The sequence below is a fragment of the Lolium rigidum genome, chromosome 3 (genome assembly GCF_022539505.1).
Source record: "Lolium rigidum isolate FL_2022 chromosome 3, APGP_CSIRO_Lrig_0.1, whole genome shotgun sequence".
NCBI lineage: Eukaryota > Viridiplantae > Streptophyta > Magnoliopsida > Poales > Poaceae > Lolium > Lolium rigidum.
Window position 1 is genome coordinate 24,792,538 of NC_061510.1, and position 25,938 is coordinate 24,818,475.

General features: G+C 42.3%; 1 protein-coding gene, 1 long non-coding RNA gene and 1 other non-coding gene across 7 annotated transcripts; 2 read left to right on the forward strand and 1 right to left on the reverse strand.

The window, feature by feature from the left end:
- Window positions 1–3,851: 3,851 nt before the first annotated feature.
- Window positions 3,852–7,899, reverse strand: LOC124694528 (transcription factor MYBS1-like). Its single transcript, XM_047227504.1, has 3 exons — window positions 7,807–7,899; window positions 4,845–5,008; window positions 3,852–4,614 (listed from the first exon to the last, which is right to left on the reverse strand). The coding sequence occupies exons 1-3, from the start codon at window positions 7,897–7,899 to the stop codon at window positions 4,221–4,223; spliced, it is 651 nt and encodes a 216-aa protein (XP_047083460.1). The 3' UTR covers window positions 3,852–4,220.
- Window positions 7,900–8,079: 180 nt separating this feature from the next.
- LOC124701305 lies at window positions 8,080–23,137 on the forward strand. 5 transcript variants are annotated; one of them, XR_007001986.1, is made up of 15 exons: window positions 8,080–8,168; window positions 8,250–8,352; window positions 12,527–12,702; window positions 15,915–16,028; window positions 16,167–16,341; window positions 16,852–17,048; window positions 17,150–17,213; window positions 18,714–18,882; window positions 19,485–19,634; window positions 20,463–20,672; window positions 20,827–21,002; window positions 21,183–21,282; window positions 21,437–21,503; window positions 21,974–22,044; window positions 22,776–23,137. It is a non-coding gene; the product is annotated as an uncharacterized LOC124701305 (long non-coding RNA). The 5 variants fall into 5 exon arrangements; XR_007001983.1 differs by having other exon boundaries at window positions 19,485–20,672; XR_007001987.1 differs by having other exon boundaries at window positions 16,943–17,048; window positions 19,485–20,672.
- LOC124704920 lies at window positions 20,203–20,298 on the forward strand. Its single transcript, XR_007003781.1, has one exon. It is a non-coding gene; the product is annotated as a small nucleolar RNA R64/Z200 family (small nucleolar RNA).
- Window positions 23,138–25,938: the final 2,801 nt, after the last annotated feature.

The window sequence follows — 25,938 nt, forward strand, 5'->3', positions numbered from 1 at the left end:
TTCTATTTTTGTCCAGTTAGACAGAGTTATGATACCTTTGAGTGGGAGTTGCAATATTCTCTTATCACGGCCAGAACACTAGTTAGAAGTGTCTCTGATCACGTGGCTCTTTTATTAGACACGAGAGTGCATCAAGATGTACCTCACAAGATGTTTAAGTTCGAGCTCTGTTGGTTTATGCGACCTGATCTGGTAGAAATTCTTTCTAATGTTTGGTTACATAATCATAAGGGCAAAAGTAATTTAGATAGATTTCATAACGGTTTTGCTAAACTTCTTACGTACTTAAAAGATGAAATCTAAATATTGAGGGGGAATTTATAAAAGAGAGAGAGAGAGAGATGCGATTTCCATGCAACTTGATTATCTTGATGAGCAAAGTGAGTTAGCAGGTTTATCTATTGCTGACTATGACCGTAGATGCTATTTATAGAATAAATTAAATCATATTCTCCGAGAAGAAGAAACTAAGTGGTTACAAAAAGCAAAAGAAAGAGATTTATGTGAATGGGATATAAATACTAGATACTTTATGATCAAAGCTAGTGGTCTTAAACGTAAGTGTTTTTTTTTTTGATTATGCCAGGAGGATGCATGGTACGACCGAAGGTGATCAAAATATACTAGCTTATGCATCATAGTTTGCAAAAATCTTTTTGGTCCGGTGGATTTACTACCTGTATAGTTGGATATCCCTCGAGAGTGGACAAATGAAAGCCAAGCTATATGTAGCACTTTATTTTTAAAAATTCAGAAATCATAGTTTTAAATTTCAAAAAATTCTGAAAAAAATCCTGGATGTAGCCAATGATGGTATCTACGAACATGTAAAATCTCAATGTGAAATTATTATAATTTTAGGCTACACAAAAATGATAAATGTGTTGATATGAGAATAATGAATAGTGCACATTTCAAAACTATAAAACCTGTCATACTTTGTCATTTTTGTATAGTCTACAATACAAAGAATTTCACATTGAGATTTTGCATGTTTGTAGATTTCATCATTGTCTACATCCAGGATTTATTTTCAGATTTTTTTAAAACTTGAAAGTATGATTTTCGAATTTTTGAAAATAAAGGGCTACATGTAGCTCGGCCTCTGTTTGCAGTTTTCGGATATTCCTCTTCCTACTGATCTTGATGATGTAGATAAAGAGATTTGTAATAAACCTTTTAACTTGGAGGACATAAAAATAGTAGTGTTTTATATGAAGCACAACATGGCTCCTGATCGGGTTTCCCATAGAGTTTTTCCAAAAGTTTTGGGATCTAATTAAGTTGGATCTTTTATCTTTGTTCATGGATTTCTACAAGGGTAATTTGGATATCCAACGCTTGAACTATGTCATTGTTATTTGGCTAGCTAAAGGTCTTACTTAATGTAATCTTTAATTTTTTTTACTAAAGTAATAAACAATAGAGCTATTTGTATGCTCATCTCTACTATCCAATCTACTTTTATGAAAGGCCGTTTTATTTTGGATAGTGTAACCATTTTACATGAAACTTTACATTATATGCATAGGAAAAAGAAATCTAGAGTGTTTTAAGGTAGATTTCAAGAAAGCTTATGATAAAATAAATTGGGACTTTATGTTCTCGATTCTAGATATGAAAGGTTTCCAGATACAGTTTGTAAACTTGACCAAAGCAGTAATTAACAATGGCATGGTTTGTATCATGGTTAATGATATTTTAGGACCTTACTTTCAAATTAGAAAGGGTCTAAGGCAAGGGGACCCTTTCTCTCCTCTCTTGTTTAATATTGTCGTTGAAGTCTTGACTGTGTTAACGAAAAGATCTCAATAAAGTTATTTAATTACTGGGCAAGCAACTGAGTTGATGGATGATGGAGTAGCTATTATACCGTATGCGGACGACACAATTTTCATGTTTGAGGATAATTTAGAGAGTGCTAGGAATTTTAAATTTATTGTGTGTATCTTTGAGCAGCTTACTAGTCTAAAAATTATTTTTTTTCATAAAAGCGATGTCTCGTTTTTTTTTGCTAATGCAATAGATACACAAAATATGTATTAACATATCTTTACTTGTAAGAAAGGAGATTTCTCATTTAGATATTTTGGGGTCCCGAAGATAAAGTAGAGAAGAAAAGTTCTAGCTGGAAAGGTAATCTTACTTCGATAGGGACTAGGCTTATTCTGATTGACACTTCGCTTAGTAATGTTCTAGTTACATGATCTCATTTTTCTCTTATGCGAAAAGTGGTCTTGAAAAGATGTGACTTATTTAAGGCCCATATGCCTTGGCAAGAAAAGAAAAATGTGCACATTAACCATTTAGTGAAATGGGTTGATGTTTACCGACCAAAGTTCGCGCGGGGGGGGGGGGGGGGGGGGGGGGTGGGGCTTGGGGTGACAAATTTACACCTCAAGAATGTTAGCCTTCTTTGTAAATGGATTTGTAGGTTAGACAATGAAGAGGGTCCCCGGCAAGATTTGGTTAGAGCAAAATACCTAAAAATGATACTTTTACTCAAAGTAGACCAAGTCCTGCACACTATCATTTTTGGTCTGGTTTAGTGTCTATTAAGGATACTTTCTATAGTTATTGCAAAAGAGTTATTGGCGATGGCAGGAAAACTCGTTTCTGGGAGGACAGTTGGATCGGTCACAAGCCTCCCTGTCAAAGTTTCCCCCGCTTATATAATCTTTGTTATAGCCATAATGTCATAGTGAATACTGTGTTAACTAGAGGTCTTTCCTTCTTAAAATTTAGGAGGTTTCTAAGGGAAGAAACCAAAGACATGTGGACCAATTTAGTGGCGATTTGCAGTCAAGTTAGTTTGACTGATGAACCAGACATAGTTTCTTGGTTGTTAACTAAATCGGGTGCTTTCTTCGTAGAATGTATGTATTCCTTCCTAATAGCTAAAAACACGAACTTTCCTCATAAAGCTTTGTGGACCCACAAAATGCCTTTGAGGATCTAAGTTTTTTGCTGGCTGGTGATCAGAAATAGGATTCTGACCAAAGAAAATTTACTAAAAAAGAGGGTGGAAGAAATTAGAACTATGCGAGTTTTGCGATGGACGTGAGACTCAAGAACATTTGTTCTTTTTGTGCCATCTGTAAATTATATTTGGAATGTGGTTAGTGTGGCGTTGGGTATCAATTCCATGCCTTCTGGTTTCGGGGATCTTTACCGTGATTGGTTCAATGTTTATTCTGGTAGAGATGTTATGATAGGATCTGGGCTATTTGGAAAACGAGAACTAAATCTTGCTTTCAAAGAATACGGTCTGGGGATCCTAATAATGTTATTCTTTTTGCTTATAATCTTGTTAACAAATGGGCAAAACTGCAGAAAAATGGACTATGTAAGTGTCTACTACAGGGAGCTACGAGAATGGCACAAATAGCACGAGCGATTGTCGGATAGCTGCGTGATGTCCTAGGTCCTCTCCCGATGAAAAGTTAAAAATTGCATCTCCTGGAAGTCTACTGTAGTAGATTGTAACCTGTGTATGTATTGTCATCCTGTATCTTTATAGTGATTTGTATGAGCCTTAAGATTGTCTAGTTACCTGGTTCAGTTTTTTCAGAATTTTAGTAAGGTTTCAAAGTCAGTTTATGGAAGTGGCAGAGGTTGTTCTGCTTCTTTGTAAAGGATGGTTCGTTTTTATTTTTGTATAATAACTGACACCCTAGTTTCTTCAATGAAACTGGGAGCCCGTTGGGGCTTCTCTTCTCTAAAAAAAAATCCCAAATAACAGCCCGTGCTACTCCAAGACGGATCGACGTCTAATAGCACACCACTGTGAGAAGAAAGGCCAAAAGTGTGATTTACATCCGGCAAATGGAAATCAGTTCCAGTCCGAACTCGCAAGGGTCAAAGGATCGATACACCGGGGGAGGCTGCTGCTAATTACATTCGCCTTCCTGAACCTTTACCCTGGTCTGTGATCATTCAGGCGCTTGCAACAGTCAGCAAATGCTTACTTACTTACTTACTCGCGGACCTTCGTCCCTCCACTCAGAGTCATCTCTGTTACACAGAGGATCAGGGACGGATGGACGGCTAAACAAAACAAATCAAGGAGATTCGAGAAATAACAAGGGAGAAATGCTTCTATACATCGTTCATTTCAGGCGCTTGATCTGCTTCGTGTAAGTGTGGCATTTGGCGATGCATGTTGGGCTGGGGAGCAGAAGCAACACCAAGCAAGTGGAGTAAGTGTGGCATTGGCATGGTTACTGATGCATCTTCGCCTGGGGAGCCGGGTAGCCGACAGGCATGACGTAGGGCGAGTGCCCCGGCGGGAACATCACCGGCGTTCCCACGGCGGCGGCGGGGACCATGTGGTGACCAGCGACGGGGTGGCCCATGGGCGCCCCGCCGTACATGCCCATCCCGGCAGCGGGGTGCTTCGTGGCCTGGCCTTGCTGCGGGACGCCGTCACCGGCGTTGATGCTGGTGATGTCGTGGATGCTGGAGCGGCGCCTGTCCCGGTTCATGGAGTTGAGGCGGATGAAGTACTTCTGCGCGTGGCTCGCCACCTGCGTGGGCGTCCGGGAGATGACGAAGTTGCGCGAGATGCTGCGCCAGTCACCCTTGCCAAACTTGTCCAGCCCCAGCAAAAACAATCTGCACATAGTAACATAAATACGCCATGATTGTCCCCTTAAAAAACCCACCATCAGTGCGAGCGATCGACCACATGAAACTTCCCAATTACACCAAGAAGAATCTAAAACTTGACATGGCAGATGCAATCCTTGGCATGGTCAGCCAATTCGTGGAAATACGAGACATACACCAAGAAGAATCTAAAAATTGACATGGTCGTGGAAATTGGAGACATGCAGCATGTGTACCTGTGCTCTTCCTCTGTCCATGGGATGCCCTTGCGCCTCTCCTTCCCCGACTCGTAGCTCTTCCGATCGTCGCGCCGGTGCCCGCTACCGTCATCCTCGGATTCCTCCCCGGCGTAGCGCGGGAGCGGGACGCGTCCTGCGTCGATGGCGGCGACACGCGCGCGCTGATGGTGACCGCGTCAAATGAATGAGCCCATCGGCTCGCTGGACGACATGGAGTCCAACCACATGGAGCCAGGCTTAGTTGGGCTTTGCGCGATTACTCCACGCGTCCGATTACTCCACGCGTAGGATCCGGAGGAAGAGGCGGTCGCGTAGGCCCATACGTTTTACTTGTTTAGTTGGGCTTTGCGCGATTACTCCACGCGTCCGATTCGAGGGCGCAATATGTCGCTCCTGCAGAGAGAGAATGACCCGCGCGCGTCAACACTGGTAGCAACGCGAGCCAGCCCGTGCGTGCGAGCGACACACATCGTCGCTTGGTCAACGCGAGCGTTCCTCGCGTGACGCCAGGCTGGAGAGCCAATCAATTGTCGCTTAATTGCTTCGCGTGCTCCATCAGCTCAGCCAAAACGATCCATCGGCCTCCCTTCCCTTTAATTTCCTTCCTTTCCGTACTCGCGCGAGCCATCGCAATATTTTGACATACCACTGTCACGTGAACCAAAAGAAAGAAAGAAAGAATCCATCGAAAATTTAACATCACCGGCACAAATAAATAAAATACAAGTCGCCTGACTGCATGAAGCGGTAGATCGGAAAGAGCTAGCCGTCCAAAAAAGAAACAAATCCCCATCCATTGCGAAATTGGCAGTTGTGCTCCTCGCCAACGCCGCTTCACCACACTCCCTGTTGGGCAAGGGTTCTTCTCCCACCGCTAAACATCATCATGTGGACACATCCACCGCCGTCCACCACGTGGTCCTCAAAACACGCAAAGCAGTGGCGGACCCAGAAAAATGTACGAGCGGGGGCAAATCAAGGGAGTATGGGCATTTCTGGTATAAATTTGCAAAATTTAATGAAATTTCGGTCAAATATGAACAAACACCAAAGGAATCGAAATATTGAGTAGGGGGCGGCTACACTTGGGTTCTCCCTTGACGCAAGGGTCGTGGGTTCAATGAGACCAAAACCGACGTCGTGTTCCCGACCGACTCGTACAACTATGCAATTGGGCTCATCTACACTCCATGCTCTGCATAACTGAATGCCATACGTGTGGGTTGGGAAAACAGCGGAAGGTCGGTCAGGAACGGGTATTGCCGACCAACCATGTCGGTCACTGAAAAACCAGCCGGCAAAGATGATTCCCGACCGTCTGCATAGCGTTGTCGGCGCCTCCCCTCTAGACATCGGCATACGGTCAACGGCGACGACTACGTGTGGCCATCGGTATTGATCTATCCTTAGTTGACGCTAGTTCACGACTGTCAGAAACTATGCCGACGGCTGTCGGCATAGCCACGCCACTCGTCGGAGACTCTGAAGCTCCATAGAAACCCCACCACGCCACACATCGGACTCTGAAGCTCCAGAGAAACCCTGATCTATTGATCGCACGATCTACAGCTTTTACTCGGACACAATAGTGGACTGATGCCTTCATTTGAGCTTGGTTCGGTCATAGGATCATGTGGTAACAAGGATCAGCCAATATGCTCCCAAGATTCCTTCCGTTTCCCGCCACGACGGAGTTCCCCATATACGTTCAAAATCTTCCTACTTGTCTTCATTCCGTATGCGTGAAGTCAATATGGAAAACCAACGCGCAACATCATTTTATGTGACCTAGTTGCGAGGAACATGGACTATGGCCGTATTTCCAAAAAAAAAACCTTCACAAAACTGAGCTTACACGAAGGAAGTTATATGGATTTCAAGCGAAATGAGCTAGGTCATGGCCTTAACCACCGCATAGTTTGTCGAACAGGACCATATTTTATGCGGGCCGGGGTGGGGATACCGCTAATTGAGCATCACTCCATTTTATTTGTTTAAATAATATAACTATATTCAAATTATTTAGGGAAATAAATAAATAAGAACAGAAGTATGATTAGGTCGACAAAGAACAAAATCTATGCCGACAACATTGATGTCGACATGACGCCATCATGTACTCCCTCAAGATGGATGGTGGGAGAGGCCATTCTCAGCCAACACCGCCGGGCGGTTGTATGCCGATGGCCCCGAGAAAAAGCCGTCGGCGTAGGATCCATGCCGTCAGCGTATGTCAATTTTCCTGTAGTGGGTGGTGCCAATGTAGAGTGCGGAGCTAAGGCCATCGAAGGTGCCGGAGGTTAAAGGAACGAGCCTTTTGTCTACGACGGGGACCGCACTCGTTGTGGTTAGGACGATTACACCTGGGCGCTTAGTTTCGAGGTTGGCAACGGCCGAACCAAGAGCGCCATGGTCAGCGCGGCATTCGGAAGCATCGGCGTCTTTTGTGCATCTTATCATCCTCGCCCAAGTCCCTGCGTGATCTGGGCGCTGACAAGCAGTTTTTTGTATGGGCCGTCTAGGCAGAAGCACAACATGGCGAACCCGGGTTGGCGGCCGCGCGGCGACAAACCTAGAACTGAATCAGAGTCCAAACCCAAATGGGATATGTCCAATCCATTCTTTACATTTTGGAACATGAACTAGCTAGTTCAAGCAAGCATGATGTGTATTATTACTCGATGGAGTTGATACATACATACATACATATATAGTTCGTTGGATTGAAATTGCACTACACGAGACTGTTCGCGCATGTATCTAGTAGGAGTATCTCAATCAGTGTCGTAATTCGCGCGGGAAAAGAAAACATAAGTCCACCAAATCCAACAACAAGTGCAACTGGCCCAGCGGCCCAGCGTCGGCTGAAGAAAATATTGAGCGGAAACGGAATCCAAACCAAACCCTACGCATTCATTCATTTCTCCTCCTCCCAACTCGATCCCCTCTCCTACCCAACGAAATCCAGATCGAGCGCCGCCGCCGCCGCCGCCGCTGTTCCTCTTCCATCCCCTCCCTCCGCCTCCTGCACCAGAACGACCGCCGCCGCCATGGCCTCGCCAAGGACAGAGGCGGTGCCCCCAAGTACCACTGCGTCGCGGCGCGGCTCGTTCGCCGGCGCGCGCGTCACCGGTAGGACGGTCTGCGGCTCTCCGTCGAACCTGCTGCCCGCTTCGCGGGCACCGCGTCGCGCGCGCGACCGACCGGGGCTGCTTCGCTCCGGCGAAGTGGACGCCTCCGCCGTTCTGCCCTCCGTCTCTGCCGAGGCCCAGACCGTAGCATTCGCCGCCCCCCCCCCTGCTCCGGGACGCCGACATGCAGGTATGGTATCCACTACCCTGAACCTATTTCTTTGGTTCCCCTGATTCAGTTTTTTTGACTGAAAAAATTGTTTCTTGGCAGAGCAACATGAGGAGGAGCGAGGATTCGTTGATGTAATGCCGCCGGTCCAGCAGATTCTCCCTCACATCGGTTGCCCCTACCTTGGAGGGGCTACAGTTTCCAGGTATGGATTCATGGGGGCTGATGGGCTGAAAGTGCAATTTGGTTCAAAACTTGCATACTTTTGGTGGTAACGCTGCCAGTGTACATGTCGTTTTAGTGGATTAGATGACGAGTCTGCTGGATAAGGGAAGTGCAGTCTCTACCTCACGTAATCTCCAAATCTCCACCCCCACTCACGGTAGTATCCATATATATCAAATCGGGATTGCTGCTTTACCCTGGTGTCAATTCATATTGTTTCTTTGCCTGTCTTGAGGAAATCGCTTCAGAATCAACAAGCACTGAAATGGGATCGATCAGTAGTATTGATTTTCATCCCTGGTTTATCTTGAAATAAATAATACAAGTAGTCCTCCAAGTTTGATTCCTCTGTGTGATGTCAAGCAATTATCTTTGGTTTGACTATATGTGTTGGTTAAAAACTAGAACTTGTAACTGCTCAACTAGTTTATACGTGGATGCATAGCTTTGCTACTGGAGCATCTACTCAGGTTAAGCCAATTAATGAACACTAATTCTTTTGGTTCAACAAGATCTTACTACAGTACTGTAAAAAGAAGGATAACCCTATAGCACACTTGCACAATGCGTTGTCAGGATTCCCGAGCCTTCTTATTTCTTCAGGCTGCATGTACGTCCTCATTTTTGTACCCTGTGGAGTGCTTGTACTTCAGAACGTATGTTAGTTCGTAGTGATTATTTGGACCAGCATGTTCCTCTACTACCGAAGATCAACCTTCGCTTCTTCCTTGTGAACTCTGGCTGGCGTCTGATTGACCCTGTGCTTACCGCGTCCTCATTTAGGTGAAAAGTTCAGATTTTTTGGAGTCCATTTCTGTGTGAGCTAGCTGTACATTCAGATACAATTTTAATTTAGGTTTGCTATAAACATTAACTCATGATATGCAAAATTAACTAGTCCGAGCTGTCAAGATGCATGCATACATGGTGCTATTGCTGCCTTCATTGCAGATTGATAAAACACATTCAAAATACTAAATGTTTATATGAATCTGCCGAATGAGATCAATCTTTGTTGATGGCTAATTCCTTTCTCGACTGATTTGTTTGCTAAAAATGTTTGTGGCATTTGTTATATTTTGGTGGACATGCTAGAATAGTTGGCAGGTGCGCAGGATTTGTTCTGGTGTATTAGAAAACCTGACGAGCTTGTTTGCAGCCTTTGAACATGGAAGAGAAGGTTTCGGAAATTTTCGTGTATTAGAAAACCTGATGCTCTCAAGTCTTTGCATTGATACAAAATCTGAATTTTATGATAAATGCATTTTTTTTTGCATGCATCAGGTTTCTGTGATATGCATCTCTGTTCATAATAGAGTTGGCTGGTTGTATGCATCAGGTTTTATGAACCATCTATTTGCAGGGTGCCAACAAAAAGATCTGTGTGTGCATCTAGAATTTATAAAAGAAGTTAACTCACCTGTTCACTCATGTATATATAAGTTAGTGCTTAGGTACTGATAGCGATAGGTAATCTAGCCTAGATCAAATGCATGGATAAGAATATGGATCACAAGGGAAAACAACTTTATTTCCAGCCTTGCTCTAAACAATGGCTCGTGCTGTGGAGACTTTGCTAGTCCAAGCTGGGCGAGATGCATCAATACACCGTGTTGCCATTGCTACCCATTTGCTCTTCAGTGCAGATTTATAAAAACAATTCTAAATACTACATTTTTATATGAATCTGCCGAATCAAGTTTGGAGATCAATTTCCACTTATGTCTATTTCATTCCAATTGTGAAAGTTTAGCGCTATTTTAGTGCATGAATTGGTTCAGAATTGTTTTACAGCAGTAACTTTTTTGTCCAAGGATTGTAAGTTCTCTTTATTTAATTCATTTTAGGATATGAATTTCTCTCTTAGTTCTTTTGTGTAGGATTTGATTTGGTTTTGGTTCTAGATTTCTCTCTTGCCTAGTTAAGATTCTGAAATTTTTAGGAAAGTTATGTGAATAGTCAAGTGAATTACATAGCTTCCATCTACTTAGTGAATGTTCATGTCTACTTCTGAATTTAAGGATCGTTCTGGTGCATACTTATATTATAGAGGAAGGACAGTTTTTATTTAAACATATTATAGTGCACTTCACCTAATCTCCACCCCCACTAACGGTAGTATCCATATATATCAAATCGGGATTGCTGCTTTACAACTCTGGTGTCAACTCATATTGTTTCTTTGCCTCTCTTAAGGAAATAGCTTCAGAATCAACAAGAACTAAAATGGGATCAGTAGTATTGATTTTTAACCCTGGTTTGTCTTGAAATAAATAATAGGTTTGGTCATCCAAGTTTGATTCCTCTCTAATTCTTTTGTTTTAGTGTACGCGTTGGTTAAAAACTAGAACGTGTAACCGCTCAACTAGTTTATACGTGGATGCATAACTAATCCTCCTGAGAATCTACTCAGGTTAAGCCAATTCATGAACACTAATTCTTTTGGTTCAGCAAGACCTTACTATAGTACTGTAAAAAGAAGGATAACCCTATAGCACACTTGCACAATGCGTTTTCAGGATTCCCGAGTCTTCTTATTTCTTCAGGCTGCATGTACGTCCTGATTTTTGTACCTTGTGGAGTGCTTGGACTTCAGATCATATGTTAGTTCGTAGTGACTATTCAGACCAGCACATTATGTTTGTGTACAGCCCTCTACTACCGAAGATCAATCTCCGCTTCTTCCTTGTGAACTCTGGCTGGCGTCTGATTGACCCTGTCCACCCCGTGTTAAACAACTAGCAGATAAGTAGGGAACTTTAGGTGAAAAGTTCAGATATTTTGGTGTCCATTTCCGTGTGAGCTAGCTGTACATTCAGATACAATTTTAGTTTAGGTTTGCCCTAAACATTAACTCGTGATGTGCAAGATTAACTAGTCCGAGCTGTTAAGATGCATGCATGCACGGTGCTATTGTTGCCCATTTGCTCTTCATTGTAGATTGATAAAACAAATTCGAAATACAACATGTTTGTATGAATCTGCTGAATGAGATCAATCTCCGCTGATGGCTAATTCTTTTCTCGACTGAATTGTGTGCTACAAATGTTTCTGGCATTTCTTATATTTCGGTGGACATGCTAGAATAGTTGGCAAGTCGGGATTTGTTCTGGTGTATTAGAAAACCTGACGACCTTGTTGCAGCCTGAAAACATGGAAGAGGAGGTTTCGGAAAGTTCTGTGCATTACCAAAACCTGATGCTCTCAAGTCTCAACTTAAATCTGAGTACATTGATATGAAAACTGTTGGTCTGATTTTTTATGATAAATGTATTTTTGCATGCATCAGGTTTGTGTGATATGCATCTCTATTCATAATAATGAGTTGGCTGGTTGTATGCATCAGGTTTTATGAACCATCTATTTGCAGAGTGCCAACAAAAAGATATATGTATGCATCCAGAATTTGTAAGAGAAATATCTTAATAAAAGAAGTTAACTCACCCGTTCACTCATGTATAGAAAAGTTAGTGCTTAGGTACTGACAGTGATAGGTAATCTAGATCAATTGCATGGATAAGAAGATGGATCACAAGGAAAAACAACTTTTCCAGCTTTGCTGTAAACATTGACTCGTGATGTGGAGAATTAGCTAGTCTGAGCTAGGCGAGATGCATGAATACACCATGCTGCTATTGCTGCTGCCCATTTGCTCTTGATTGCAGATTTATAAAACAAATTCAAAATACTATGCAGTACATGTTTTTATGAATCTGCTGAATCATGTTTTGAGATCGATTTCGACTTATGTCTATTTCATTCCAATTGTGAAAGTTTACCGCTATTTTAATGCATGAAGCGGTTCCGAATTGTTTGACAACAGCATTTTTTTGCCCAAGGATTATAAGTTCTGTTTATTTAATTCAATGTAGGATATGGATTTCTCTGTTAGTTCTTTTTTTTGTAGGATTTGAGTTGGTTTTGGTTCTGGACTTCTCTCTTGCTTAGTTAAGATTCTGAAATTTTTAGGAACGCGATGTGAATAGTCAAGTGAATTATTTAGCTTCCATCTACTCAGTGAATGTTCGTGTCTAATTCTGAATTTTAGGATTGTTATGGTGCATGCTTACATTAGTTTTTTTAAATTGAATATTTAAGACTAGAAATTTAGGATATAATGTTCTCTGTTTAATGGTCATTGCTTTTATTTTAAGACAGAAAGATTGAGTGGCGGGAGGAGCTATGCTCCGTGCTGACGGTTGGCGAACATGTTCCACATGCCTTGCTGCTCAGGCATTCCTACTGCCTGGGACCAAGACGACGTCCCAAGCCTGATGTTGTTGCATGTCTTTATTGAGTGCAGTTCTGCACTTTGATCTGCCATAGTGAGGTATGATTGCTGTGAATGAGCCTCCTACACCAAGATTCGTTTTTTACTTACTACTTTGCTGTGATGTGATGGTGTTCGGCATCATTGGTTATTTGTTGCGCTTGATTTCATATGCTGAAATCAATTGAAACATATGCTTTAACCTCTATTGTTGTATTCGTTTAAAATGCGGCATAGCATTGCCCAGTTTGTAAAATGATTATTTTTAAGAGGCATAAAGAAGCTGTTTTTTTTACGCGGTTCCTACTGAATATGTTTTGCATCTTAAAATATCAGTGGCCTTTGCTATTATACACCAGTGCACCACCACATACTTTGTATTTAATTGTAGTCCTTTGTATAGTTTTGAAAATAGTTTAGCACAGTAACTGCTACCTATGTCAGAAGTTAACATGTGTCGTCTTAACTCCAAAGTTGTGTGAGTAAGCACTGAACTATTTGTAGACTATGATGTCGTTCTCCAAAGTATGGACTTATTTTTATATTGCTGTTTTGCGAATCTGGTGACAGGCTCATGTCTATGCCAATTTCCAAGTTGTGCAGCACTTTGTGTTTTTTTTGTTTCTAGCCGGTTCTATTCACTTGATGTATATAGACTGGGTTGATTTTCCCAATAATGCAATATCTGTGCCAATTTGGTTATGGTGTAGGTGCTGCGTGTTGTGAAATATTCTACTTCGATTGATTCAACATTTAATCCTGGCATTTCTCTTGTGTTTTGGTTATTTTCTTTTCTTCAAAGCCATGATGTTCAAAATAACTCCACATAGGTGAACATGTAGATGCATGAGTGCTGCTGATTTGCGTGGGTTAAGTCGACCATTCTCTTTTTTACTTTGCCAATTTTACTGTACTAGCTGGTACTACTTTTTTGTTGATATCATTAGTTGCCAATGGTAAGCTTCAGCTGGCTAATGAAAGCCGATTTGGACCTCTGAGACATGTTTATCTGCATGAAATCGCTTGTTGGATGCTACCATATTAACTCTGGAAAATACGCTTACAGGATGATCCTAACTAGTGCCTCGTTTATGCTTGTTAGTAGTGTTAGACCCTCTGGTATCTCGACCTTTTACTATTTCCAGAAAAGAAACATTGATGTTTACAGTTATAATTTTATATATTTGACATGGTGTGAAATATTCGTAACATGTAGATGTCCAAGTGCTGCCATGTTTACAGTAAAAGTTCTGTACGAGTTTCTTGCCCCTTTTCAAATAGGTAGTTGAAATGGTTACATTGGAAAGTTCTACTCCCTCCGTCCATAAAAAGATGCCAAAGATTTGTCCAAATTTAAATGTATCTACACACTAAAGAGTGTCTATATACATCCAAATTTAGTCAAACTTCCGACATCTATTTATGGTCGGAGGTAGTACATTTACGTGCACGAAGGATTATCTATTTTAGCCAGACATCTACGACGGATTCTTTATAGAAGTGTCCTGATAGTAGGATATATTTATCATAGTGCAGGGACTGAGCACACTCGGATGAAGCTTCCCTGTTTACATTTTTGAAATTATTAGCACTTTCGGAAAAGCATAAACTGGTTTCTCTTTGAAAGCAAGATAATAATGTGTGGGCAGCTTTAGCGGCCAGAATTGCAGAAGGTTAAATTTACGACCTGCTCTATTTTTGCGATTCATTTCTCCAGTTATTTATGAGCGTTAATTTCCCTCTTTATTTGGTAACTGATTACGAGCTGCAAAATCTGAATTGTGGTATATAAAAGGAAATATAAAGTTGGATTTGACCAGTGGCACTCCGACTAGGCAAAAAATAAAGCTGGTCTATTGCCTAGTAGGTGTCAGCAGCAGTTATGTTTTAATTAATGAAAATCTTCATTGTGTACTGTAGTGTTTCTCACACAGTTATACTAGTATTGCGAAGCTGGCTTGAGAGCTTGAGAGGGTGTGCAGCAGGGGACAGTAAAGATACACCTTCATAGTTTGTAGATTTGTTTTTAAAGCTTAATGTTATTTCTATGTGAAATTAGAAAATCATATATATGTTTGAACCCAATAGAATTTATTTATTTTGCACAAGAAGCAGTAGCATCTAAAACAAGGGACATCACGAGCCAATCAAGCTACCTACCATTTGTTAGAACATAATGTTTTTTTATGAGGACCGAATTATTGGGAGTATGGATTTGATCAGTTTGCGAGGTATGAAAAAGACTTAGTTGTTCTAGAATTGGTGCTTCCTGTGTAGTCCAGGAGAACAATCAGCACAAGTCCAAGTACTACATGACAGGATTGAGTGTCTGGTTTATTTCCAAAAGCATCAAAGTTTGTCTTTTTTTTTCTATTTGCCTTGTGTGCATCTGTAAATGGATTGTTTCTTAACACTATAAGCTATGTGAAAGATCACAATTATGGAGTCAGGTCGTCATTTTTGTTTACCCAGCTTGTATCTAGTTTGCTGTTGTGATGCCATTAAGGTAACGCTCTGTTTGGATGTAATGAATTGGAGGGCTGGAATTGAATTGTTCCCAATTCTAAATCAACCTTAGCTCGGCCTCAATGTTGCCTCCTACAGCTGTTCCGCCTCTGGCCGCCATTCCGCCTCCCGCTTCGGGATTTACAGTTAGGTCTGCTGAATAGGAGGGATGAGATTGGGAGGACGAGTGTAGACTTCCACCGGAGTACCAAGGAAGTCAGCCGGAGAGCTGAGCTAGGGAGGGAGGGAGGGAGGGAGGGAGGGAGAGAGGCCTACCTGCACCATGGCACCTCCTCTGAGCTAGCAGTTGAGCTTGTTTCTATTTTCTAGGGACAAAGAGGTGCGTACTGTTTCGGGAGATGGCCAAATTCTGAGCGATACCGAGCAGGAGGCATCCCTATTGCAGGAGGGCACAAACTCACGCATCAGTTTCCAGCTTGGTATTTGCATCAGTTTCCGGCTTTCAATATCGAGTACATCCAAACGGTGGAATTGGACCCCTGAATTCCGAAAGTCCAATTCCTGGCCCGAATGCATACATCCAAACAGGGCATAAGTGATTTGCTTTAGCCCTGAAATCTTTATATTGTATCTGTATGAACAATATTTAACCGTCCTTCAGGAGATCAATCCATTCATAATTCTAATGAAGAAACCAAAGATATGCACGATAAATCATTGTGCCTACTATATCAGTATTTCAGTTTCTCTTACCTTTTCTCGTCACATGAAAAGAATGTTGATGTGTCTCACAAATGCTATTACAGCTCAGGGTGTCTTTGAAGGCGAGGATGGGGTGCAGGAACAACGACGTGCTCCACCTGAACGACGCTACTGATGCTACTGATGACCGGCCACCACTCCGAGCTGCTGCTGGTGAGGTCTCTTTCTACCCCTTTCATGTATTGTTCGCTTCTTTTTTATCTCTGTTGAATATATAGGCAGTACATCAAAGCATATGCATATGTGGATATCAGTTTGTTTCAATCAGTAAAAAAAGTTGTGGTGTGCATATGCAGGGACAAAGACGGCGGGAGGAGCTGAGCCTCTTGCCGGTGGGCTGCGCCCACGGCCATGCTGTTGCTCGCGGTGGCCCCGGACCAAGACCACCGCCGGCGATACACTGTGAAGACCCCTGCCCTGGCCTAGCGGCAGGATGGCCAAAGACTGCTGCTCCTTTTCCTTGGCGAGTTGGTATAAATCCTTCAATCTTAGGTCTTTTTCTAGTGTTGTTCTCTGTGATGATCAATCCAAAATTCAGGGGTCTTCCTGTTAGTGAGATGCATACCATTTTTTTTTGCAAAGCGTCAAGTGGATCAGATCTTGGTTTGTACTGGATGATCATGTCCTGATTCTACCTGGTCACCGTTTAATTGTGTTACCATGTGCAAACACTAGTACAATAGCCATAGCTGGAAGTTTTTGGTTCCTTATTTGGTATGGCACCTAATGGATCCAGTTCTGGACCCAATTCCCTTAAATTTGTATTACATAGGAACAATATTTTTACTCTGAATTATTTTGAAAATTTTGGTTTTAAATCCCAATGCTTCCCTTTCATTGCATTTGTAATTTAGGATCACTTGTCTTTTCTTATGTTTTCATGTGAGCTCACGTGTTCCCTATCTCCTTTTCCTAAAAAATGTTGCTTGTAGCCATTTTGTTTTGGTATCTCTAAAAATACCTTTTTTCACCATTTACCAGAAAAATGAGTTATGCGGGTACTTCAATGCATGTGCTGTTCCACATTATTCACCATGGCTTGACAAGAAATTGCCCTGCTGTGAGTAAGCAGCAGACTCCCCAAGGATTGGGAAATGAGCATGGAACGAGGTGTTGGAACAGATAGGTGATGGAGCATTTGACTCTGGTCTATTAGTGAGGCACGAGGTGGGGAAGAAGTGAGTCTGAAACTCTGAATATTACCGCCCCTTTCACTTACCTACTGAGATCAGTTTTATTTCAGTCTTTTTGGTGGTAAGGACCTCCGTGTCTCGTGCAGGTATTTGCTGAAGAAGATCCAGCTAGCTCCACGAACTGACCGCAGTCACCGGTCTGCCTAGGAGGTAAATCCTCTTCCGCTTCATCTTGACATGCTTCACTTTGTCTTTGGGGCCTAGTTATGGTTATAGCAGGAACCTTTTGTTCGTCGAAACCAGGTTATTTATTTCATTTTGCATACAAAATATGGCATGCTGGTTGTGGCGCTGGTGGCTCCCCTTTGGTGAGCACTTGCCCATGAGCCATGGTGTTGATCTGTTGAGGTTTCTTTGTAGCTAGGATTTGGTCACCTAGTTACTTGGTTAGTGCTGTGTAATGTTTTTGCTGGTTTCAGGCAATTTTATTTAGCTTATATAAGCCCAAGTAATTTTTTTATATTGATCCCTTTTTTAAGGATTAGTAATTGAGCGGTTTAATTTCAATTGTAAGTACATGAGGTATAGTTAGTTAAAGGGGTATTGGTTCAAATATGTTAGTTTTGTATGGCGCCTTAGTATTTTTAGCTATAGGTTCAAAGCTGGGTTCATATTTTCTCCAAATTTGAAACTTGCTAAGGCTTTTTTTTAAAAAAAGTGGACATTTGTAATGTGCAATATTATGAGTGAGTTACCTTGCAAAATAAATGGTCAAGTGTTCTAAAGCGCATCTTTTTAGCTAATGTACTCATGTGTTGTTTGTGGTTGCTCAACAAGACTTACTCCATTTTTCTTCTGGATATTCATGTGTTGTTTGTGTTATTGGTGGTTACTCATGTACTTTCTGAATGGATTCTTATACCATCCATACTTGCAGATAGTGTGCATATCAGGAAGCTGCCCAGTAAAATTGGAATAGCATATAATGCCTGGATCTAGCTTAGAGGCAATTGGTTTCAGTTCTAAACGATTTGAAATGTTCCTACAATGAAAACACCTTTGCATAGTCAAGTGAATACCCTACTCCGCCGTCCCAAAATAAGTGAGTCAATTTTTTATAGATACGAATGTATCTAATAAAAAATTGACTCACTTATTTTGGGACAGAGGGAAAAGGTTGATATTCAGCAGGCTGGGTAATACTCACGGAGTGTTATATACTCAGAGTGTTTAAATAAATCACTTGGATCTGTTTGAGATAGAAGCAGCATCAGAGGGAAAATATCCCTCTTTGTTTTAAATGCACACTTTATTGCCGCCTTCAAGTTTAGATTCAGTTGATTTCTACTGTTCACATTCCTGTAGCATTTAACTGGTAGAACATGTTCAGTTGCTTCTTTACTTTTGATCAATTCGCATGCCTGCTGCAATCTTTTACTTCTACAGTTTGTAGAAAAATCTGATTTTTTAGTCCATGGTGTTTTGACATGCTGTTTATTTTGTGAATGTACTTCGATACAATGAGATGCACTTCCTATTCATGTTTTACAAGTTCAAGTCACAATAAAGCTCTAGGCTCCTACTATGTGAAATATAAATTTTCGAAGAACTACCTTCACTCTTTAGGATTTGGTCAGTCCATGGCATCATGTTTTTTTATGTATGCTTGCAGTAAAAAAGTTGTGTAATCTCGCAATCTTGTTATTGCAGGCAGGAGGAGATGGTGGTGGCATCCTTAATCGCCACAAAGTTCCTGTCGGCGGCTGGTGCATCCTCCTTGAGGCCGCTTCGCCACTTGCCGGCGCAACATCTGGTCTCCATCCTTGTGGTCTCCGCTGACGTCCTCGACGGAACCACGCCAGTCGCCGCCAAGCAGCCGGTGAGACATCTCATCCTTCGTATTCAGCGCTTGTTACATGACGCTCCAGGGTGTAGAAAATAAGTTTTCGACGCTGTTTTTACCAATTCATGATTTGATTCTGCTAGTTGTCGTTTGTAGAACCATGTATGTCTACGTGGCTTGGTTCAGATTCTTCTGTGTAGAGGCTTACACAAAATTTGTGTACAAGGTTGGATAGTAGTTCGGATGTGGATGCTTACGTGATGCTAGCGGCTAGATAGTAGCCTGTAGCTTCCTAGCATACCATGGGAAGATTCACAGTAGGTGCATTTATTAGCCTTCTTAAAATAATTAGGCTAGCATTTGGCAAGCAAGTTCTCGCACTTATACGGATTGTAAAATAGTTTGATTTCTCATCCCATGGTGATTTGATGTGATGTTTATTTTGTGAGTGTACTCCGATCCACTGAAATGCACTTCACTTTCATATTTTAACAAGTATCAGTCACAAGAAAGCTCCAGGCTAGCTCCTAGTATCTGAAAATAACTTATACAAGAACTAACTTTGCTGTGTAGGATTTCATGTGCTTATTATGCTGCACTAAGAAAAGTTTTGTAATATTGTAATCTTGTAATTGCAGGCAGGAGAAGATGGTGTCGGTATCCTTCACCGCCACCAAGTTCCTGGCGACGTCAGCCGTGTCATATGTTAGTCTTCTCTGCCGCGGGCCAGCTCCATCCTCGTGGTCTCCGCCGGAAACAAGGCTTCGTCCTCCGCCTCCCTGCAGCTGGTGAGACTTCTTATCCCTTATCTTCGGAGCATGTTGCAGGACGGATACACAGGTGTAAGAAAAAAGCGTCTTGGGGCTCCTTTTACTGCTCCACGATTGGATTCTGGTAGTTGTCGTCAGTAGATTCAGGACTGGATGATTTGTTTCAGAATTTGTTTGAGTGAAGGCTTACACAAAATTTGTATGCAAGGTTGGATAGTAGTTCAAAAGTAGATGCTTACCATAAGGTAGCTAGTAGCATTTAGCTTCCTAACGTGCTTTGCTCTGGACAAAGACAGAAGTACTATACTACTGGTTATGCAAATAATCAGGGTTAGCATTTGGCAATAAGGGTTGACATAGTGATAAGGCTGAGTTTTTTTGAAGTCATTACCACTAATAAGTAAATATGGCTAAAAACAGTAGTTTTTTTAGTTCTATTTTTTCTGTTGTAGTGTCCTTGGTGGTTCATTGTTTGTATAGCTTGATCTCGCAAGAGGAATAATGGTTGACTACACATTGGTGTATGTTCTCAAATATATCCCACTCTCCCATTCTACCATTGGTCAGCTTTGTGCCCACAATTGCAAAAATGCTATGATGAGTCATGAAATGTACAACGCATGTCAGACTTCAGAGATGCCACATCATGCATGAGAAGATATTTCATATTCTGAGATATTTTTTTTGGTTTCATTCCTCAGTTTCTACATGCCTGATTCTGTTCATAAACAAAAAGTTATGTTCCTTAGGTGCTAGTGGGAGAATTGCGTAGTTGTTGTCTCAGTTTGTTCAATTGCTATCTACATTTTTGTAATCACTTTTTTTTTTCTCGAACACATGCCAAAGCATGCGTCATAATATATTAGAAGAAAACCGTTGAGAAGACGGGAGCATACAGGGAGTAGCAGAGCTACAAAAGAAATTCAGAGAAAAGAAAAGATCTGTACAGGGCTAACTTTGTTAGTCCTAAGGATTTGTTTAATCATTGTCTACATGATTTGTTTACTTTGGTGAAGAGTGGAGTCTACAATAGCGGCCACGACAACTTGTAGTAAGGTGCATCCTTCTGCGTTTTCGTCATAACTTTGTGCCTTTTGGGTGTTGCCCGTGCAACACAACAATCAGGCTTGATTCATGTAGTTTTGTAGTTCCTTCCATACTCTCTTCCAGGTTCACTGTCATGTATCTGAAGTTCTGTTCATTTCTGCAGCATTAGGCCATGGAGCACCTCCACTGCCCCCATGCTCGCATCGAGAGCAGCTCGTGGTGCGCTGGCTGCCATGATGGAAACGGCAAGGTGCCCACGCAGCCGCAGCTGCTGAGGCACTGGAGACGGAGGCCCTCCTCAATGGCTTCAATATGCCCGTGTCGACCTCGCACGCCATGGTAAGCTACCCATCTGTGATCCTCTCCGCACCCAGATCTAAAAAAGCAAGCTTTTTCTTGCTTATGCTCGTGGAGAGAAGAAGAGCCTCAATTCATTGTGCTCGTGCGAATTTTATTGATCTATCCAACAAGATCAATCAATTGGTTGCACTAATCTGGAAATGGTGGCATTGTCTACAGGTGGTGCGCCCCTGATTGTTTGATATGGTGCCACTGCTGGTGGACGAGGTGCTGGAGAATGTTCATCATGACTTGTATGCCTCCAGGGATGAGAAGATATGTAAGCTTTGCATTTGCACTTGTTTTGCTCCATGAAAGAGGTCACAGTTCTTACCAATAATTTATTTCACATGTTATTTGTGAACATTAGCAGTAAGCTTTCTAGCATGCAATGTTTTATTAGTTCATATCTCCTAATTTTCTCTTCAATGCAGGAGCTATGCACGCATGCATTTGAGGAATGTCAACTGCTGTAATAACAAGTGTGCCCACAACAATCAGGTGAGCAGTCATGTACCAGGAACTAGCTATACTTGTATAAATTGAGGTTCAGGCCTGGGAGCTAGCTAAGCTAGCGTTTCCTGCTCCATTTGATTTTTTTTCTTCACCTGGGCATAATCTCTAGTTATCTATCTACATAGATTGATTGAACCATCAACCTGTTGCTGCTGCATGTACCTTTATATCGTTCTAAAATCCAGATTATTATTTAATTTGGGATAAACCAGGAGATTGAGTTCTTACTTAATATGAGTGTTTTGGTATTTGCTACCTTTTGGCTAGTTGCACTTGTCAGAGATCATCTGGACTACTAGATCAACTTGTATTCAGGGTTTTGGTATTTCCTACTCATGTGATTCAACACAATTAATGCTGCCTTGTAAAGATTAATTATGTTACTGCTGATTTGATGTTATAGAAAGAAGAATTTATATTTCCAAATTGTTTGGCTGAAATGGAAATTTATCCAGGGCTTGGAGCAAGTATGTATACTGAAGGAAGTTGTGGTCTAGGGTTGCAGCGACAAGGCACCGTTTTGCAGGTAGGTACTTGATGTCATGAGTTAGACTTAGTATAGGAATCCAGTAATTCATTTGTGCAGTGCTTTGCTATACAAGTGGAATATTTGTTAGAGAAGATGCATCTACTTCAAAATGATGTTGCAAATAGGAAAACATCTAGAATGTAACATGTCCGTGAATGTTTCTTCTCAATTCATGAACCAGTACCCTACACTGTCGGGCCACCTCGAATGCATGTACTTAGCTCCCCTGTTCTTTGCATTCGACTCTGGGTTTTTGGTAAGTTTTATGGTTCTACTTCTATCTCCTCTCTATGCTCTGGGATACATCGGCAATAAAGCCGATGAATGTGTATGTTGCCAGGTTCATAGCTTCAAACTTGGCTATCATGTTCCCTCTCTTACTTGCCACTTTAAATACATATTAGCAAACTTATGCTGAAACTACACACCTATCGATGGTCTGATAAGTAGACAACATTCATATTTCTTTGATGTGGTAGTCAACATGATTTGTGATAGATTGTATTTGTTGTGAAGCAGCGGAGACTGTTCATGTACTATATATTTGAGCTTGTTTGCCAGAGTAGTACTCCGGTTAGATATTTGCAACAATAAGGTGTAGTTGAGAGTTGTTCATATGTAGGATCATGTTGTATTATCTAGTTCACATCCCAATTCAAAGGAGTTGCTTATTGTATCCTCTGTTTAAACATCCGATAATTATTATCTTCTTGTTTTGTGATTTTCAGGTAAAGAAGAAAAGGCTAAGACGATCTGAAGCAAGTAGTTTAGATGCTTGTAATGTTTCTGGCCGCTTTGGAGTTTGGCATGTCATGGAAAGCTGGTCTTGGCGCCGCTGCTGGTGATGTGCTGGTTGTGGCATCGCGTGTGTGATACTGCCAGCTTTGGTACTTGTAGTGTCGTCTTTGTAATGCTCCTGGCCAGGGAGTGGTGGTGATACTGAGTAGCTGATCATATTTTCGAGTCTTGTGGGTTTTTTGTATTTAAAATGATATGATTTGTGCTGTGTGCACATTATTGTTTGTTGTGTGTTGTGAATGATAAAAAAGATGCAAAATTTTGAGTGCCGAATACTAATGTTTGTTACTAATTTGTCGTCCATAATCCAGTTTTGCTCGTAGCCAGAGGAAAACGATTGAGTTATGTGCTGCCCGGATACTAGCAAATATATGCAACAGGGTGGTGCATGTCAAATGTCTGGTGCTAGCAGTAAATTAAGCTGAAGTAGCCTGGTAAATCTGTTATGAGCGCCGCATGATTTGCTTGATTAGCTGACCAAGCAATAGAGCATCATTGTCTCAGTTGCCGGCACAAGTCACGAAGAGGTAGGTCGAGCTGATAGTGTGCTGATTCTAAAAGGATATTGCGTTTGTTTTAGGCCATTCTACATGTGTAGTTAAATGAAAACAAGTCACCAAAAGGTACAGATATCGACCGATAAGCAACAAGCGCATGGTTAAGCACCTATGGAGCTGACTAATTCCTAATTACCTAGCTAGCTATCCGCAAAAAGAAATTACCCAGTTGGCTAATTGATATAGCAAGCAATTTAGAGACGAGAAAAGATAATGTTATGAGTTGATCAAATTGCTAAGTGCCCAACGCATGTAACGAGCTCAACATGCATTACAGCCTGGGCGTCTCCTCGGGCAGAGCGTTGGACAACCCATATTAAATACCTCTTTCTCTATAGAACGAGTTGTCCAGCCTGCATGCATCCTACTGTATTAATTATCTTCATAGAGCTGAGTCTTACCCACGAACTTGATTGATTTGGTTCCATGCATGTGATGTCCACGTCACCAATCCGTGGCGGGGTAAATCTCATCCACTCATCTAGCTCCCCACAGTCAACGAGGGGAGAAGAGAGAAACAAAATTAGCACAGACCCATCGTCTCCTTCTTCCCGCTCGGGCCCTCCTTCTCAAAATTGAAACTTCTACAAATCGACTCTATAAGTAAGAAGGTCTCGTCACACACCGCGTGTGGATTGCGCGTGTGACTATGACTTAGACTTTGACTCTTGCTCGGAGAGGAGAGGAGAGGGCATGGAACGCCGACCATTCGCACCTCCGCGATGGAGGAAGAGGCCCGGCAGGTGGTGGAGGAAGTCGAGGCCTAGGAGTTGTACGCCCAGGCCCGCCAGGCGCGACGGGAGGAGGAAGTGGCGCGGCGGGAGGAGGCCAGGCGCCGCGCGGAGGAGGAGCGGCAGTAGGAGGCCAGGCGCCGCACGGAGGAGGAGCGCCGCCATAAGGCCAAGCGCCGCGCCTGGCAGGAGAGGGAGCAGCGCCTCAAGGACCCATGCACACCTCCGGCATTGCAAGATCTCCATTGCCAAGTTCGTATATATACCATCGTCGTCAAGCAACATTGCCCTACGACGTTCAAGTCTACTTTGACACCTACATCCAACGACCATAAACGAGCTAGACGAGCACGTGTGATGCGGTCCATGGATAAAATGGGTGGGAAATGAGCTAGGCAAAAAACCTTCTCGGAGAACAGTCATGGCCGGAATGGTGCCCTAGATTTGGGCTAAAATGCCAGGACATAATTAGGTTTGGGCGGGAAACGAGCTAGACGACAAATTAGTCTTGGAGAACAGCCGCGACGGGCGATCCAAATTTAGGTTAGAAAATGGCAGTACATAAGTTCGGGCCGGAAAGTTGCCCGATGCATGGTACTCATCGATGGAATTGCTCACCGACGACCACCGGGTCACATCCATGTGACCTTGATGTCGCAACTAGTCAGCATGATTTGAGTTATGTATAGTCCTATAAATTTGGAGTTCTTGTAAGTATATTGTTAAAGCCTTGTATTTTATTTGCGGTACCGGTTCTATACCCACGCTAACTAGGTTTACTTATCACTAGTCTAGTAGTTTTATTCAGTGTTGGCAGTACCTATCACATCTTGGCGGCCGGAGATTCTCGCCATGTAGGTAACGGCGGTTGCCACGTACGATGGCAATAGATTATACCTATACCGAGAAAAAGGAAAGTTAGAGCCTGATATGCGGGCCAAATGGCCAATGTAATGTTAATTTGTTGGGTGCCCCGGTCGCAGCTAACTAGGTTGTTAGCGACTAATCTAATAATTGGAACAGAATTCACGTACTAGATAGCTTGCAAGCATCCAACGACCTCGCGCGCTCATGTACTAGCTAACTTGTAGCCAGCCACGACGACGTGTTGGATCAAAGCACAAAAGCAGCCCTGAGGTGAGAGCACAATATGCATGCATAAGTAACTTGGACAGATGAGACCATGTATCATACGGACCGCCTAGGTTTCGTCATGACCAGATACGCGGAGACACCGAGAAGCGGTGGAGAATCACTGCACAACACCGGCGGCAGCTAGCATTGCCAACCATGGACCGCTCCATATACGTCAAGACCGCGGGGCGTGTAGCTGCTTAATTAGTACCAGCTGGTATGTACGTATTTTTTTATAGCTTAGCTACTTAATTAGAAACTAATCATATTGCTCAGCACTAATTAAATCAAAGTACTAATAACCAGGCGCTAGCTGCTTGTCTAGAATGAACCCAGATGGAGAAATTACTAGTCGATCACTTGTGCTTAATTAGTACTAATAAAGTGTTTAGTCAGAAGCTAAATTAAAATGCAGGCGTCTGTATCATTGCCGTGTGATGGGTGGAGATGAACAAGTTAAACGGTCCGGTGGTAGCATGTACAAATGGAATTTATGTATACAGACACGGACCATTAAATTGGGCAAAAGAGAAGACAAGAATCCTGCCAAAACAGCCTAGTTTTGGCCTGAACAGGGGCAAACCGGAAGAACCAGCCAGATATCCGGCCTCACTTCAGGCAAACCGGCGAAAAACCGGCCCATAACGAGGCAGACCGGAGGCGGAGGTGGG

Coding starts and splice junctions, on each gene's coding strand:
- LOC124694528 (XM_047227504.1), bottom strand. CDS start 7,899: ATGGCGGCGGCGGTCGTTCTGGTGCAGGAGGCGGAGGGAGGGGATGGA. Junction 5,009..7,806: donor CGGCGCTCGATCTGGATTTC/GTTGGGTAGGAG, acceptor GGTCACCATCAG/CGCGCGCGTGTCGCCGCCAT. Junction 4,615..4,844: donor TGGACAGAGGAAGAGCACAG/GTACACATGCTG, acceptor TACTATGTGCAG/ATTGTTTTTGCTGGGGCTGG.